The sequence below is a fragment of the Pararge aegeria genome, chromosome 17 (genome assembly GCF_905163445.1).
Source record: "Pararge aegeria chromosome 17, ilParAegt1.1, whole genome shotgun sequence".
NCBI lineage: Eukaryota > Metazoa > Arthropoda > Insecta > Lepidoptera > Nymphalidae > Pararge > Pararge aegeria.
The window spans coordinates 3616759-3636110 of record NC_053196.1 but is presented as its reverse complement, the minus strand read 5'-3'; the positions used below and the strand labels follow the sequence as shown (position 1 = coordinate 3636110).

The following is a 19352-nucleotide window of genomic DNA, read 5'->3' as shown; positions in this document are numbered from 1 at the left end:
TAATTCGTTAATATATTTACGAATAATCATAGATTTTTAAGTACCCTTAAAATTTCGTGTCATTTACCTTAATCGTTTCCGTTGAACTAAAATAAAAATTTATTTCAAATAAATAAATCTATAAATGCATTAATACTTTTGGATTTAACTATGATATTTTAAAACACTTATAACAAAATACTGGATGATATAATTTGTTAAGATAAATCAGATAATCTGTAAATTAATACTGTTAAACAGGAGATTATCAGATTTTTTAAAGATCTATCAAATTACTATTAATAGAAATATATTAATACAATCTTTTATTTTAAATATAATAGTATAGTTTAAGGCAATAGAAATATTGTTAATTGCCACTTGTGAGATAAGAGTTTTTTTTTAACTTGCCTATGCATGAATAGTTTACGAGATTCTATAATAAATAGTACATTTCCACTCAGCAGAGTTGAGCGAAAACGTGTAGGAATAGACCAAATAGAAAACGTGATAATTTGAACACGTGATCCTGAAATACTCTAAGTTAGTGCAAACTTCGCTCTTCATATGTAAATACATCGAAAACTTGTAGACAACGTAAAAATTATAAAATATGGTACGCTGTTATTACTTGGGGTTTTCTTTTTATAACCCACGGACTTATAGTTAATAATATCTTAAATATATCTAATAATTTTAGAAAATATATATTTGGTATAATAAATTACAAAAAGAAACATTGATGAAACCTGAAAATATATATATATAAATTACAACTTTTTAGATTTGTATACAATAGAATAAACACCAACAATTTTGGCGTTATGCAAAATAGATCCATTCAAAATTTATTGAACCAAATAAACTAATAATAGTATAAGTACACGATGCCTTGTCTAACTCTTCCAAATGTCAAATTACTGGATACTGAAAGAGTGAAATGATCTGTACCCACGGGCTATAAAACTTTTAACCTAGTTAATTTATAGAGAAAAAAAAAGTGATGAGTCGGTTCTTTGATTTCTAATAATTTGATATAAAAGGGCAGTTGTAATGGCAGTTTTTTTAATAGTTAATAAAATAAGATCTTGTCTGCATAACGATAATTTGATATTCTATAGCAATGCGAAATTAAATAACACATTTTAATTGATGATATCTAATTATAGATAATACCAGGGTACAATATTTTTGGAGCGGGTAAACAAATCATAAAGATAAACAAAACTATAGTTACTTCCTCTGGAAGTTAAACGTGTATATATATAATAGTCTTACGTAAGAACCTTTGAATACAATTTAAAGCGACTTGTGGACTCGATACACCTAGTAAGAAATTGCATATTTCAAAATCTTTAAATCTACCGTGTAAAATTGACCATAACAGCCTTCTACACAAATTAATTTGTAATTTCTGTACTGATTTTCATCCGTTCTGTATATGTTATGAAGACATTAAGTTTCGTTTTTGAAAATATACAATTCATACTTGATGATATTTTATCTATGATTACGCCAAAAAGTCGTCATATCAAAAGTACTTAGCGTACAACAAAATAGCTAATTTAATTATGATTATCTCACTATACAAAAAAAATCACTAACGCACAGCCAAAAATAAATACTCATAAATAATATTAACTCTGTTTAAACAAAAACAATTAAAACTAAAAACATCGTACGCTAGTTAAACTATTATACGTTACAATGTAATGAACTTTCGAACTACATTTTGTATATAATTATAATAAGTTCAGATATAAATAAAAATTTGTGTGCACAGGTTTGTGCTATCATAACGAGGAATGTAAGAGATAAATAAACAACTAAAATATATTATCGCTGTTAACGTATCGAAAAAAGTGTTTGTTTTAATGAAAACGTAATAAAATTAGAGATATATTAGCATTTTTCCCTAAGTAGCAATACTAAAATAAGGAAATTTATACCACGAATGAAACTCTTAAATTAATTTATATTATTTAAAAATTAAAAATTCATATTATAAATTGTATGCAGTTTCAAAACTTTATTAAGTACTTATTCTTTTATTTTATGGCAATAGTGAATGACCGGAACTGTGATTGATATCGCCGTCGCACCGCGTCGAACGCATCGCTATTGGGCTTTTCTATTACACCGAATTTTTTTCGTTAATATTACACATATTATATTTTTTTATCAAGGCATATACAAAACGAGTGAACGTTTTTGGTGTGAAACTTGTCAACGGGGCTATTTCTAAGTTTGGTGAGCAGTTTTTATTTTGTTTTTATTCCTGTGTTGACTGTTCACTAGTTGAAAAGAGTATCTCACATAAACTTGTTGGTGACTCACAACATGCAATCGTTACGTTGATAGATATAGTCTAGCGTATTGTGTGATTTACGAGTTTTGACTCCGGTTTCACTTTGTGTGGTCATGCTGTACAAATATACAGAAAACAAGGTCGCCGTTATAAGAAGTAAAAATTACTTATAACAAATGAGCAATGCTTTTGATAGTACTCTTCATTGATGGAACCCATATGTATCAAGTATCAAGAGAGATGGGAACCAAAGATGCCTATTCACTTTTAATTCGGAGGTACGTACATAAGTTTTCCTTTAATTGAGTTTCAGCCATGTTATAAATTCCAAACATTACAAACTTATTGGTCGCCGTTTTTCTGTGTCACTTTTTGCTTCTTCGCCGGTGGAGGCGACCTGAACATTGCACCAGTGTGAAGTTCCGTCATCAAAAATGGTACCTGAAATTTTTTTTATTAAAACGTTAACAGAATTTTGTAAAGTGAGTAAAGTATTAAACTTTTGATGACTATACGTGTGCGTGTGCGTGTGCGTTTGTGTGTGTGTTTTTGCGACTTTGTTTAAAAGGTGAATTAGTCATTAGTCGAGTGAGTTTTGTTATTTGATCACAACCAATGTTCATGACACTATGTGAGTGCGTATTTTGAGATAAGTAGTACTTGTGAGACACTCGGACGGCGCAAAGACACCTCCCAGTGATAGTAGTAATAATCGGCGATCTATCGTAACTATTTCGTAAATTTTTGCATACAATTAAAATAGTTGAGTGCTTAGGTGTCACAAATAATTATTGTAACACCAAAACATGTACCACGTTCTAGCAAATAAAGTTAAAGGTCTGGACTCTGTCGGATTAAAGTCCGTTTTCACAAAGCCTAGGAATCGCCTTAATCGGAACGTTTCATGAACTCTTAAGTAATGTTTAACGAACGACATTAGACATTAGGCATAGACAAGTTAGGTTAGTTATGACATGCCCAGTAAAAATCGATTGGAAAAAGTTAAATGTATGCCTTCTTTAATTAGATTAGATGTTCAGTGAAAACGGGCATACACATCGCCCGCAATATCGGCTGGTCGCGCTCTACACGTACCTTATGTTCGAGCTGCATGTGGTGTGTGGGCGGCAGGGCGAGGCACGCACGCATGATGTTCTCGATACAAGCCCGCTGTTTGAACAGCGCGTTGACCACGGGCGCCCCGCCCGGAACCATCGGCGCTTTAAGAAGGTACGCCAGCGACGACATCACCGTGTGCATGGGACTCCAGTCTGGAAAAACACATTTTTTTATGTAACGTTCGTTGCATCCGGCTCGAAGGACCATGTGTCAACACATGGTCCTTCGAGCCGGATAGCCGAGCCGTTTCGTCAGTTTACAAGAAAAAAAATTACTAACGCATAGAAAAAATTCAATATTAAGTTCTTACTCTACTTGTTACTAATTTGTAATGTAACAAAGACAACAGCGAACCACGACTCGATCGTGCGTGCTCGCAGCGGTTTGGCCACAGGGGCATGCATTTGGTTTAACAGTGTAATGTAACTTTGCAGAAATAACGTGATTAAGATTTATTTTTTTGTATGAATTTTGAAAAGTCGTAGAACAAAAGTTGTTAGTGTTAACGATAAGAACTACAAAGCCGAGAGCTTTCTGCAATTTTTATTTAAACACATTGTAACATCTGGCCGTTTCATAAAACAATAGTTTAGGCACCTTGAGCTTCGTCTCTGCGGAATGAGACCCTAGAGAAAAGGTCCGCTAACAGAACCAGGTCTAGGATGAGAGGTACGGCCAGCAGCGAGTCCTCGCAAGTGTTGTGTACGGCAATCGTGTTGGTGCCGTGCAGCAGGATCTCTGACGTGTACTCGTCCATTGCTCGTTTGGAATCGCCTACAACAGATAGTAAAATAAATAAATAAATATACTAGGACAATACACACATCGCCATCTAGCCCCAAAGTAAGCGTAGCTTGTATTATGGGTACTAAGATGACTGATGAATATTTTTATAAATACTTTGAATATAAATACCCAGACCCTGAAAAACATTCATGCTCATCACACAAACATTTTCCAGTAGTGGGAATCAAACCCACGGCCTTGGGCTCAGAAAGTAGGGTCTCTGCAAACTGCGCCAATCGGCCGTCAAATAAATAAATATACTACGACAATACACACATCGTTATACAGCCCCAAAGTAAGCTTAGCTTGTGTTATGGGTACTAAGATGACTGATGAATAATTTTATACATAAAAACTTATAAAATACAGATAAACATCCAGACACTGAAAAACAGGTGTGGGAATCGAACCCACGTCACGCAGGTTTCGTCACGATATTTTCTTTCACCGTTGAAGCATGCGATATTTAATTGCTTTAAACGCATATAACTTGAAAAGTTAGAGATGCGTGTTGTGATTCGAACTCGGCCCCCAAAAGTGAAGTCGAAGTCCTAACCACTGAGTTATCACCGCTTCTATAAACCGGATAAAGAATTATTGTAACTCAAGTATCGAGCACATATCAAGCAGTGGCGTGCATACAGGGTATGCACAGGGTATGTACTAAGCAGGCAGATAATATAAAATGAAAAAAATCTCCAGTACGAGTTATAAAAACTTAAGGATAGGCTTTTTATAACTCTTGCAAAGCCTATCCTTAAGTTTTTTTACTGTACTGTACTGTGTAGTACTGGAGTTTTTCTTTATTTTGTATCATCTGCATACCCTATGCATATCCTTTATGCACGCCACTGATATCAAGGTACTTTCACCAAGTTTTATGATTGACGCAGTTTTAGATCAAATTATTGTACTGACCTACATAGGGCACGTATTTGATCACGACCACGTGGTCCGGTTTCTCTCCCGGCTTGTACAGCAAGCGGTTCGAGTCTACCATATCGTCCACAACGTTGCTCTTCGTTATCTGTAACAAGAGATCGATTTGGCGATAAGACCGCCTTTGCACGCTTAAATAAATATATTTTAATTTTGATTTGTTTCCTACCTTTTTCTTGCGTGTACAATAAAGAATTCAAACAAACGAACAAATATAACTATTAATAATATAAATTTTTGAGATTTCTAGTACCAAAAGTCGAATTGAATCGATTCATTGTGCCTAAAATCTTTAATAAAATTCATTTGCCTTGGATAGATATCAGTAGGTCTTAAGAAGTTGAAGGACTTACTTAGGGACTTCTTTTAATTTCTTCACTCTTTAATAATCCTTTGGTACTAATTTGTTTTAATAATAATAATAACGTTTAATTCGGGAAAAAAAAACCGTAGCTAGTAACAATCATCTTATTTACTATTGTGTTTATGTGCAGTTTACTAGGCTACACAAAATTGCAAATTCATTCAAGGGCAATTGTATATTATTTTATAACAAATTACCAAATGAAATCTTTGAGTTGTCTCTCAATAAGTTCAAAGTTTATATAAAACGTAAGCTAACAGAAAAATCCTATTATAACATTAAGGATTATTTAAACGATAAAAAAGCTTGGGTGTGAATTGCTCTAGCTTCATAGCTTAATTTAAATTTACTGGAAGATGGTAATAACAAGAAAATAAATTTACCCGGCTAAGTTTGTTGTGGGCTCTTCTTAGACCAGGGCGCGTTTGGAACCCTCGTAGCTTTAGATTTAAGTTGGCGAACGAAGTTATCACCATCCCGTTACAATTATGTAAACAAATATGTATGAACGCTTCATAAGTGCCTGTGATAGGCCTACACGAATAAAGAAATTTTGAATTTATTTGCTAAATAAAATTTGGCCAAACCTATAAATATAAATAACTGGTAATAAAGGTAAGTACCCTCTTGAGCACTTGGTGTTTATTGTTTATTGTTATTAGGTACACAAAACAGGTAATAACTAAAAGTAGGTCTAAATATAAGTAATAACAAGTTTTGTTCTAAGCTACAACCCAAAGTATGTGTACACAACTTGGAATTAAATTAAACAGAAAGTAAAGATAAAATTAAAGTTGAAATAAAAGAAACACTTAAATAATAATATTATATATATTATTTCCCTAAAGATTATGTGGAATAGTGCTTAATAACTTGATTTTTAAAAATATTTATCCTTTTGTTAAAAACATGCTGTGCAAGCAAGCTGAGCAACAGTGCTCCATAGAGGGATTTTCTCATTTATTACTTAATATTTTAAAATTAATGTTAGAGCTTCCGTTCATTCTGCTGATTATTGATGCAAATCTTAAGCTATTTATTTATTTTTATAAGTTTTTGTTTTCGTTAAATTATTATTAATTAGGAATATAAGACATACTAGATATAGTTTTATAATATTCTAGCTTTAGGTGCATGTTAGTTGTATACTAGATGAGTGCTAACTCGCCAACATACTGGTTAATCAGTTTGGCGAGCTTCTTTTTTTGTTACATTTGCGATTCTTTTGGTAAAACGCAAAAAGAATTAAATGCCCTGATGGTAAAAGGGAACAAAAGGGGCGTGGGTATGCAAGTCGTCGGAACACTTCCTGTCAGCTAATTATAAAAAACAATAATTTAAATCAGAGATTATTAGCCGGGTCCCCACCAAACGATCCACCGCGCTCCGATCGCGCGCGGCTGGAGCGCGATCCAAATGTGCAGGCGGTGTGGACGTGCCGCGCGCGTACCATGCGCTCGTATTGGAGCGCGCGCTCCCTGCTGCGCCCGATCCGTACGTTGTCGGTTTTTTGTCAGCCTCAAAGGTGCCTCAGTTGCTTGGCGCGCGCGATGTGGACGGTTGTGTGTGCGCGATCCACCACACCATGGACATCTCGCAAAGTCGCCGTCTAATATCAATTAACTAAATATCGCAAATATTTAAGCAAAATAAAGGTTGCTGCTGCCACGGCAATTCGACGCCGCCGCTGTACGTGTGACTCCATCTCCAGCAAGAGTTCGACTGAATCACGGATCGCCTATGGATCGCTTGGAGCGTAGTTTAGGATCGCAGTTTAAACAAACTGATCGGCCTAGTACGGTACGCTCCACGTATCACGATTTTGGATCGCGGATCGCGGGATCGCCGATCCATTTTGGATCGTCTGGTGGGGACCCGGCTAATGAGAATTAGATTAATAAGAAAAAATATTATGATCACTACCTCTTTGGAGCGGAACTGCCTTGGGGCCGATAAATTCTTCCCGTCATTGTTGCCCAAGTGATTGTAGCTCACGATCGACACTGGCTTTAAACCTGCACACAAAAGAAATTGCTAGGGATATCAAACATTATTCGCCAGACTATAATCATAAATAAATAAATAAATATACTACGACAATACACGCATCGTCATCTAGTCCCAAAGTAAGCGTAGCTTGTGTTATGGGTACTAAGATAACTGATGAATATTTTTAATGAATAATATACATAAATACTTATAATACATAGACAAACACCCAGACACTGAAAAACATTAATGTTCATCACACAAATATTGTCCAGTTGTGGGAATCGAACCCACGGCCTTGGACTCAGAAAGCAGGGTCGCTGCCCACTGCGCCAATCGGCCGTCGAATCATCATCATCATTTTCAAACCATCGCATTGGCGCGGGTCTCCTCCCACAATGAGAAGGGGTTAAGGCCGTAGTCCACCACACTGGGCCAGAGCGTATTGGTGGTCTCCGCACACCTTTTGAGAACATTATGGAGAGCTCTTAGGCATATAGGTTTCCTCACGATGTTTTCATCCACCGTTGAAGCTAGTAGTGATATTTTTATTTAAAACGCACATAACTAATTCTAAGTTAGAGGTGCGAACTGGAATTCGAACACGGGCCACAGAAAGTGAAGTAGAAGTCCTGCCCACTGGGCTATAACAGTTTCACGAATCACGATTTATAGAATATTTTTTTTAGCTTTTGCTACTTGAATTCTTAAAATGCGATATGTATTTTATTAATTATCCATTATTTTGGGTGAACTCACCAGCTGATACCAAGAAATCGACAAGAACGGATTTGAGCTTCGTCTGTCCGGACTTGAAATCGTCTCCAGCGACGAAAACTCCAGTTTGCTCCGCGCGATCGACTATTCCGGGCACTATTGTATTTTGAGGCGATCCGTTGATGTAGCAACACTAAAACAAATGTTTTCTTTATAAAATGACTGACGAATATTTTTATGAGTAATATACGTAAATACTTATGATATAAATCTTCTCACACAACTTTTCCAGTTGTGGGAATCGAACACACGGCCTTGGACTCAGAAAGCAGGTTCGCTGCCCACTTATACCGTCAAAATAGTCAACTAGGTTTTGTTATGGTCCTTTAAGTAATAGATGGGAGGTTGAGCGGAGAAAATGCAGAACTACTCACTCCTTCATCGACGGCAGCCAGGGCGAAGATGGTGGAAGGAGAGATTTCAGAGTTGTTCTGTCGAAGAGCCTTTTCGAGATTGTCCCCTGTATCGTGGACTCCAACGGCTACTTCACAGAATCTATAGGAAACATGTAAAATAATTGAAAATTGTTCAACGCGACTAAAGAAGTTTTCGCTACAATAATTATATACAACGTGTCACCAAATTACGAAATAATGTTGAAGGATGCAGAAGTATATTTCAGCCTGTAAAAATATTAAATCAAAGAAGCGTATTTATTTTTCCATACAAACGAATTCAGAAATTTACTTATGACACTTATGCGATGACGCGTACCTAATGAAGTACCTACAGGAGACACATGATTTTTTTAATTTTACATGTGATGTTTGAGCTGTATCTGATTTCTTTCAGTAGTTGCAGTGGTTTCCTCAGAAACTATTAGGTTTCACAGATAAGTCACAGAGATAATGTACCTCTAAAGCCTGTGAAGTATTATATCTGTGAAGTGAAGTATATTTATCAGTATTTTCAGGTGACGTGCACTAAATGGGTATTCATTCATTCATTATTTTTTTAATAATTTCAAATGACAATGTAAGATGGTTATTACAATAAGAACATCCGGCTGTTTGTCGTGGGCTTCTTGTTAAACCAGTAGGGCTAGGATGCGCGCCACGAGAGTTATATCTACCCATTGTCTCGTCAATCTATAGAAAAAATACGAGTAACGGGTAGAGATAATTATCACGTGGTGCGCATGCTAGCCCTACAGAGCGCGTTTGGAACCCTCGTAGCTTTAGTTTTAAGTTTACGGATATGGTTATCGCCATCATCACAGTACATGGTACACATTCTTTATGTAAAGTACGCATCAAAAGTGGCATATCCATGCCTTTTTGATTATAGAAATATATGGCTTTGACGTATACAATACAATTTTCTTGGCGCCCTACATTGGCGGAGGTACTACAGCGGCACTTAAATCAATATAAAGACCCTAATCGAGTATGTAAGCTTTAAAGGCTGAAACAGCACTTAACATAAACTGTCTCATATGCTAGGTGAATAGACATAAAACGGTACGCAAATAGATTTGATTGAAGCGTCGTTCGTTTGCATTAGCGAGTGCTGAGTCATATAGGGCATAATCCTTACTAATATTATAAATGAGAAAGTGTGTTAGTTTGTCTGCTTGTTCTATCTTTACGCCGTTAACAAGCAAACAACTCAACTTTATATTTGGCATAAAGTTATTTGGACGGAGGGTAACATAGGCTTCTCTTTATCCCAGCGAAAAAAAAACGCTTCTCAGGGAATTTGTAAATAAACTTAACAAACGCGAACTATGTATGCGGGCAACAGCTTACCTGGAAATAAATATATAACCAGGTAAGCAATATGCAGTTTTAGTCACCAGCGGTAATAGCCCAGTGGTTAAGACTTCGGCCTCACTTTCGGACCGTAGTTCCGAAACCGAAGAACGATCGGGACCAAGTTCGGTCCCCGACCTCGGAGATCGGACATCCAACTTTTCATAGTTATGTGTGTTTTAAGCAAATAAATATTACTTTACTAGTTTATGTCCGCGTCGCGTCGTGCGTACGACTCTACTACGGTTTTTTAACAAATCCCGTGATTTGTTTTCCTGGTACGAAAAGTAAAGTCAAAGTCAAAAATATCTTTATTCAAGTAGGCCCATAGGTGTCACTTTTGTTGCGTTCACTACATGAGAAGTACACGGTAGTGAGATGATGACGATAACCATATAAACATAAAAGTAAAGCTAAGAGGGTTCCAAACGCGTTTTTTTTTTGTTATCACCATCTGACATTGTCATTTAAAATTATTAGAAGAGCAACCTGGTTAGGTTTCACACCCAAGCTTTTTTTATCGATTACGTAGTTCTTTATACTATAATAGGACTTTTCTATAAGCTCAATTAAGAAACATCAAGATGTCAATGGGTAGTTTATTGAAGTAGATTATGTGTTACTCTCTCTCTTAATATAACTATATTAAAGCCATAATTTTATCAGTTACAACGCGACATCGTACCAGAACGCCAAGCGAAGCGGCACGTCTTTATCGGTAGGGTTGTAACAAGCCACGGCCGAAGTCTCCTACCAGAGAAATATAGGAAATTATAAATCGAACTCGGGACTGCCAAAAAAAACCATAGCGCTCACCGCTGCGCTATGAGGTCGCCACAGTATACTATAACGATGATGAATATGCAGCTTTATTTATACCGAGAAAACACTTTACTTGACTTTTTCCGGTTATTGGAATTTATGTTATCGTTTTAAACGTCACTGCCACAGTCCAAGTTCATGGTAAATGCATCTACTTCGTACACTCATAGCATATCACTTTATTATTCATAAAGAACGCGGTAAACGGCGCCGATACGAAATTACTTTTAGCATTGTGATTATATAGAAAACATTTTGCCGTGAACAAAAACTCGGTTTTTTATTATCTGTTATTGAACATAAGACTTTTTTTCCTGTACAAATTAGCCTTTGACTGCAATCTCACGTGGTGGTAAATGATGATCCAGTCTTAGATGGTAACGGGCTAACCTGTTTTGGGTATGGAGCTCATAGTATCATATCGACCAAAACTAGAGAAAATACTGAACTTTGGTATAAATATACAAATTGTCCCTACCGGATATCGAACCAAGGAACCCCAACTTATAAGACCAAAGCACTTATAAATGCTTAAAAAAAAAAAATACTGCGCACCTTTTTTGTCTCGATCAAAAAAGGTTTAGTAAATAACCGAAACTGAATGCTCCATTTTTAGAAACAGTTTATGGACCTACCTAAGGAACGCGAGTTCACAAATATTAAGGCCTTATGCTCGTTTTCATTAACGACCTAATGCAATACCTACGTAAGTAACACCTAATCAAAGAAGATTCCTAGGCATATATTTACCTTTCATTAATCGATTTTCACTAGGCAACTGATATAATTTAACTTGACTTTGGTGTTTTGCCACAGGTGTGGTATTTTGTGTTTCCAAGTATTATCATATTTTTCATTTTTCGTATAGATTTAAGGTTATTAAAAAAAATCCCCAGTTTCAGTTTACGAGTCTCCCCTGAACTTCACAAGCAGCCGAATCGGTGCCGTAACTGTCCGCACCTAGCGTCGTTAGTTGCTGTCGGGAACTCATAAATATGTGATTATTTAAGAGTTCGAGAACGTGCTTTTTAAATCACTAGGCATCGTATTAAGGTGATTCCTAGGTTAATTGAAAAAGGGCATTAATCACTATGTCGAATGCGTTATCTATAGAAAAAAAAATTGTTTCACCGACTTTAAGATGACTATTCGGGAACGGTTGATGTATCGTTAGATTAGACGCTACTCATTTAGGCATTGACTTTTTCGTCGTTACTGAAAACGGGCATAACTATTGTACGATTACATTATATAGCACTGTACGATACTTTTATAATTGGGTTATGAAACAGACCTCTCAGTGTTAGCCGTCCAGAGCACGATCACTTTATCCAGCTTATTCTTGTCACGGAAATCCTTGATGTCGGCTCTGATTTGGAGATACTGCTCATACCGCGTCCCTCGAATGAGATTCAAAGCGCGATCAGCCTGCATTTCAACAATACTTTAATAAAATCTTTTTACTTAAAAATAACGCTTATAGGTAAAGATTATTCATTTTGGTATTGATAACAAAAAAATTTAGCAACTGATAGTTGAAATCATAAAATACTTGATAATATAAACGGAGATATTCGAATTTCGAGCGGTACAAAACTATGTTTATATAGACGTGACGTCATAATTTTGAATTCGGCGTTCCATCCTACATGGCGGATGGCTAGGTTTTTCATATGGAGGGTAGAGGTAAGGAGAGTCATCTGTGTATATGAAAAAGTGTCGTCAAAATGTATTAAATAAGAATGGCGCCACATTTGCATCAGGGTAACTCTCAAAAGAAGCGCCAAATATAAATACCGTACTATTTACTGTTTACGAAATAAAATCACTCTAAACGCACGTTTGGTTATAATAAATCTGTAAGGTTATATTTACCACAATATTTTGTACAACGTAAGTTGTTGAAATTCTCAATAATTAACTACTTTAGTCGATAATGACATTAATTTTTTTAACTCGGCATACTTCAATTCATCTACGATTGCTACATTCATACCATACCCTGTGCATCCACCAGCGCCATTGTGGAGGATTTTTGAACTGTTATTTAGCGCAACATCTGGACACTTTTTCAACTTTTCTCCCATATAAGATGACTCTCCTTACCTCTACCCTCCATAGTTTTTCAGTTGTATTCATTGAAAATAAATACCAATCTCCCTAAGATTATAAAAAAAACACGTTTTTCATAATACATTAATCATTGTGTCATTAGAATAATACAATATTTTAGCAATTCTTTGTTATTGTCATCATGCCAATTGGGTTTGGAGGTACATATTTCAATATACGTTTTGCTTAGAAAGGTAATTTTCTCATCGAATTAACGTTAAGAAAATCCGACTTTGTGAGGCGCTGCCCTTAGTTTACTGGTCATAATAATATTGTACAACAACATGTCATTTACACAGCGTGTCGTATACAGGAAGTTATATAACTATGCACTTTATAGCGATGATTGTAATGACGACGGCCGTTCACTACTTAGTATTAATAGGCGTCATGCACTTAGTTATTCGAAATAGATATATACGTATGATCATGAAATATCATTCTATTAACGTCCTCATGGGAAAAAGTTTTTTAGAGCATAGACCCACCACTTGTCTCTAAAGCGGGTTAGCGGGTATTAACGATTATTATCATAGGCTAGTGTTAGTGACGGCCGACTGGCGCAGTGGGCAGAGACCCTGCGTTCTGAGTCCTAGGCTGTGGGTTCGATTCCCACAACTGGAAAATGTTTGTGTGATGAGCACGAGTGTTTTTCAGTGTTTGGGTGTTGAACCGTATATTATAAGTATTTATGTATACTATTCCTAAAAATATTCATCAGTCATCTTAGTACCCATAACACAAGCTACGCTTACTTTGGGGCTAGACGGCGATGTGTGTATTGTCGTAATATGTATAATGAACAATTCTATATATCAATTATTCAAAAGCACCTCTTATTATATTATGATTATTTGACACGTACAGCTAGATCGTAACACGGACAACCTATAATTCAAATTTAGCTTGTCAATAAGTTTATTAAAACATCATTTGCTTAAAGGGTGAAGAAACACATGGTAAGGAAACCTGCATGCCCGAGATTTCTCAATAATGTTCTCAAAGCTGTGTGGAGTCCACCAATCCGCACTGGGACAGCGTGGCGGACTACGGTCCAATCCCTTCTCATTGTTGGAGGAGACCCGGTAATGGGTTGATAGTGATGCTTGTTTATAAATGAATTACATACATATAGCACAAGATTTAATGTTTAGGTATTTGGTTACTAAAATTCATGTACTGCTGTGTACAACAAAGATAATAAATAAATAAATAAATTTACTACGACAATACACACATCGCCATCTAGCCCCAAAGTAAGCGTAGCTCGTGTTATGGGTAGGTACTAAGATAGCTGATGAATATTTTTTTATGAATATAATACACATAAATTTACTGTTAATTTGTTATGTTTATGTGGTGTACAATAAAAGTGTATTCATTCATTCATTCATTCATTCATAAATACTTATAATATACAGATAAACACCCAGACACTCAAAAACATTCATGTTACTCACACAAACATTTTCCAGTTGTGGGAATCGAACTCACGACCTGCGCAGTGGGCAGGGTCGCTGCCCACTGCGCCACTCGGCCCTAAAGATAATTCCTATTTTTAGTTCACGTGTCCATAAAAAGGGTGGCTACGTTCAAAATCTAAATTCATTCTACTACTACAACTGCACAATGTTTTCCTTCACCATTAAAAAATGATATGTAATTTCTTGGAATGCACATAGCCTCGAAAAGATAGCGATGCCGGGGTTCGAACTCGGACCACCTGAAAGCAAGCCCAAAGTCCTAATTGGTAGTGGACTTCTGGAGGTTGGAATGAGTGACTCCGCCACCTCAGTCGTTTACAGACTGGTGGTTGACGACGATGAATTTTCTCTGGCTAAAGCATCCCCTGCGTTGCGTAAACTTCAGCGTTTCGGGAACATTGGACTACGGACGTTTGTGCATATGTTTAAACACGTTGTTTAAAGCACAATTAATAAATAGTGGTTACTGTACGATTGATGAATTTCTTAACGACAAGGCTGCTTGGCGCTCTTATCTCTCACAAGATGAGTAAAATTATGTTGAAAAAGAGAAATCTGCTGAGTTTCTTGCCGGCTTTTCCAGGTAGAATCTGCCTTTCGAACCGGTGGTAGAGTCACTACAAACAGATTGACTTAACGTTTCAAAAGTGCTTATAAACTAGGCCCACTTGAAACAAATGAATTTAGAATGTTGAATAATTTTTTGTTTGCAAACTTTATTGATTATTTACTAACCTGGTTAGCTGCAATGAAATCAGGATCGTATATGGCCGGCCTCGGTTTCATGGTTTGCATCTCCTTGCGGAGTTTGTGCTGGAGATCGAAGTCGATGACCTTGGCGCGTCCCATGGCTTCCGCCAAGTTCATCGGGCTTATGTCCCAGCCATCGATCACTGGTGTAACAAAAACCATCTCATCAAGTTTTGTTCGAAAGAGAAAAGGAAATTCGAATATGTAAATAAAGAATATTGAGAAAGTTATAGGAATAATCCACAAGGCCACTTGATGAAATGCTCAATGGCTTTGGAAATCAATGAGAGCGGAAATAAAATGGCTGGGGGAACAATGGAATTCTGGAACAGAAGTCCCATACCAATATTTGTGGGACTCGCTTACAGAGAAGAATCAATAGACATAGAGAGATACAAGATGTGACTGTTATATAAGGATAATAAATAACCTCTTTACATAACGCTTTTATGCCCTATTTGCCCTATTTATATCCCCTTGAGCTCAGCAGGGCATTTTAAGCAACTGGTTGACTTCTTCTACTGGAAAATCTTGAGACATATTAGAAAGGTAAATCAATCAATAGCCTCATATAAACCCATTACCGGCCCACTACAGGGCACGGGTCTCCTCCCACAATGAGAAAGGGCTTAGTCCACCACGCTGGCCCAGTGCAGATCGGTGGACTCCACACCTTTGAGATTGTGCCTCACGATGTTTCCTACACAGTTGAAGTAAGTGATATTTTAATTGCTTAAAACGCACATAACTTAGCTATACCAGTGCAATTCTGGACTGAATCCTCTCCCAACCGCTCGGTTTGCTCTTAATCACTACACTGGGTAAGCAAGTTGGTGATGGCAGAAGATGATAATAGTATCACAGAGTACTATGTGCTCTGTGATACTACAGCCCACTCTCAGTAACATTCCCTTAGTCTCCTCTTCAGTTACCCGCAGGAACAAGTAAGTTGGTGACAGCTGTATTCTGGCCACACAACATATTAAAGTATGCATGCAGAATTAATATTTATACTGTAATAGAAAGAACAAGCATCGCAGCTGCATTTAAATACTCAGTCACTTACCCAAATCATCTGTGTGAACCATAGGCAGGAGTTTTGACATTGCGACAAACACATCGCCTCCATTCTCATCAAGGCCCAGTCTGACTGTCGAAGCTTGTGTTATTGATCCATACCTAATTGAAATAATCAAAATTGAAGTCATTTCTTATGTCCTAATACAGCTATTTACTAAACTAGCACTTAATAAAATTAAGATACATTAATACATTACTAATTGTAACGTTAACAAATTCTAAAAAAAAAGTTTTGTTTGCTTTACTGCACAGAAGAAACTTATTCTAGACATAGAGGTGTGCCAAGACAGTCTCATCGCTAAAGAGATTTTTTTCCGAACAACCTTTAGTTCACTGACACATCAAAAATAATAAATTCCCAAATTGCCTCTGCCGATAGATGAAACTGGGACCTCCCACTTATACAACTAGAGCACCAGGGAGGTCCTCTAATAAACAAGTAATATATTTTTTTACTCAAAAACAAAGAAACAGAATATTTGTATAGCAAGAGAAAATCATAGGCAAGTAGCCAAATTCCTAAGACTTTTATACAACATGTAACCAGATTACAAAATACTGTTTAAGGGTGCATAAGTAAATTTCAAAAGGAATCATCCTGTAAAAAATTTAAATCAAAAGGAGCATATTTATTGTTCAATATAAACTAATTCAAAACATTTTAGGTGTTTACTTATGACTGGAGCATAGTACCTATGCTTGATAATGTGTACCTTTATAGATTAAAAAAGTTAAAAGAGTTAATTGATTATGTTGCATGTCATCACAGGGCTGTATCTGAATGTTTTCAGTAAATACTTCAGTGGTTTACTCAAAAACCATTAGCGTTTTAGCTTCACAGATAACTCTCAGAGACAGTGAATAATGTGCCTCTAAAGCCTGTGAAAGCTTTAGATGTACATTAGCCTCCATTCCTATAAAAGGAATGTTGGTAGACCTAAGAAAAGATGGGCTGATGACATAATCCACATCGCTGGGACAGAGTGGATGAAAGCTGCCCAAGACAGAAAATTGTGGAAAGATATGGAGGAGGCTCTGACCCATCCTATGGGATCCATCTAACATAAGGACTAACATACTAACACTAACTTAAGAATTTATTTAAAATCAAAATAACCAATTACTAACACAAGTAGTTTGTAAGGATTGAAAATTATAAATTTAGATGGAATAAATAAAGCTTTATTATTATTATTATAAAGCCTGTGAAGATATATTTCGGTTTTCATTTACACGTTATAACTAGTATTTTAATCAAGATTCTTCTACAAGTAGCAGCAGTGACATCCTTATATGATTTACATCCAATCAACTGGCACTAAGCTTTTTTTATCCATGTTTGCTTCAAATTACTAAGGTGAGGAATGTTGAACAAGAATGTAGAAGCTCCATCAAGAACAGGAAAGCGGTAGACAAACACACCCTAATTTTATACCTCAATCATTGCATCAGATTTGATAGTAGTGCAACATAAATAATAAAGAAATCTTATTATTCATTAATTTTATTAATTAATGTATCTACAAACCAGTTTGCGTTCATGTGTCCATTCTTTGTGTTCCATGACAGTTGATGGCGATTGGCCAACACAGCTGCAGTGAATGTGGATCCATTATTACCACCCCATCCCACTAGCATCACTCCTAACTTGCCCACTTTGCGACCTGTGCGTATAGACAGCGAAGTGCGGTAGGGTTTTGCCTGTGAAAAAAACATTTACTCAAATGGAATGGTTCATACACAGCATGCATTTGTGTAAATCAATTTTTTTTTAAACTGATTTAAAGAGTTAATGCCAGATTTTTTTTTAGAATCTACACAATTACCTTCCAACTATAATTGGAACAGTACAGTTTCAGGTGTTTTTTTTAAATCCACAACAAGTTAATCCTTTGCTGCAATCTTGCCTGGTTGTAGATAATATTTGCCATATTCAATTTCTATGCAGCATCATAACAGTTTTTGATGGTAGGGTAGTAAAAACTCATTCAGTCAAAACCAGGACCTCCCACATAATCCATTATACCAGTGCTTACCACACAGAATTATGAACATATAGAAATTGTGTACACAACTAATATTGTAGCATCAAAAACCACTCTGCTTTAGAATGGTTTCTCTTTCAAAAAAAACAATGAAACAATGCACTGTATCCAATAATGGCTGAATGAGTTATTCTGCATATTCTAAATTCAAGGGCTTACCACTGTTGGTTGTTGACAAATAAGGAGACAAAAGAGATACAGTGGGTCTATGCTTTAAAACCCTCTCTCCTAAGAGAATTATGCCCAGCTGTGGGACATACGACTAATATCACCATAATATTTTTGTTATTCAATTCTTTGTGCGTAAAACCAACGAGTAATGGATAATATAGGTAGTTAATTTTGTTATTATTCTTCGGCTTTTCCGAACGATACCATTGCGAAAACCGGCAAATTTTTTAAAAAGTATTCCCTAAATATTAAGTAACACTTACCACTAATTCACGCTCACACTTAGTAACTAAAGTTTCCTCGTAGTCATATTCCGAAAATATATAATCCTCTGTGTATTTTATATTCGGCGATGCAACGGTTATGTTTGAGGTTGGATTCATCTTTATTATTAAGTGAGACTCCTTCAGTTAACTGAGACGATTGCTTCACTCAATGTAGAGCTATATTAATTATTAGCCGATCAATCAATTATATTAGAACAGACGCAAATAATTGGTTTTGTAAAACGACCATCACACGTCAAAATCGCTTGAAAATGAAATTTGAAATTGAAAATTAGTGTTGTACCTACACTTACTGGATCCGTATTACGTACTGTCAATTACTATCATTTTAATCTGTGCTGTCAATTATTGGGTAAATTTTTATTTATTATATTCAATTATCGATTCACACAAAACACCTTTATCCTAAACAAGTCTTCCTTTCCTAATAATTATATAAAATAATTAATTGGTGTCAATTCTGTGAATATTTCAAACAAAAATGAAAATGAATGTCAAAATAGTGCTATCCCTTTTCATCCCATACCGTATGAAAATGACAGCACTCGTTTTCAAATTTAGACTTGCAGGACCAAAGATTTATAGATAT

At 36.0% G+C, this 19352-nt stretch overlaps 1 protein-coding gene across 1 annotated transcript; it reads right to left on the bottom strand.

Moving 5' to 3' along the window:
• Positions 1 to 706: 706 nt before the first annotated feature.
• Positions 707 to 19019, bottom strand: LOC120630878 (inositol-3-phosphate synthase). Its single transcript, XM_039900196.1, has 12 exons — positions 18740 to 19019; positions 17789 to 17961; positions 16247 to 16359; positions 15166 to 15323; positions 12129 to 12262; positions 8636 to 8756; positions 8244 to 8394; positions 7419 to 7510; positions 5111 to 5219; positions 4004 to 4180; positions 3383 to 3558; positions 707 to 2728 (listed from the first exon to the last, which is right to left on the bottom strand). The coding sequence occupies exons 1-12, from the start codon at positions 18857 to 18859 to the stop codon at positions 2630 to 2632; spliced, it is 1623 nt and encodes a 540-aa protein (XP_039756130.1). The 5' UTR covers positions 18860 to 19019; the 3' UTR covers positions 707 to 2629.
• Positions 19020 to 19352: the final 333 nt, after the last annotated feature.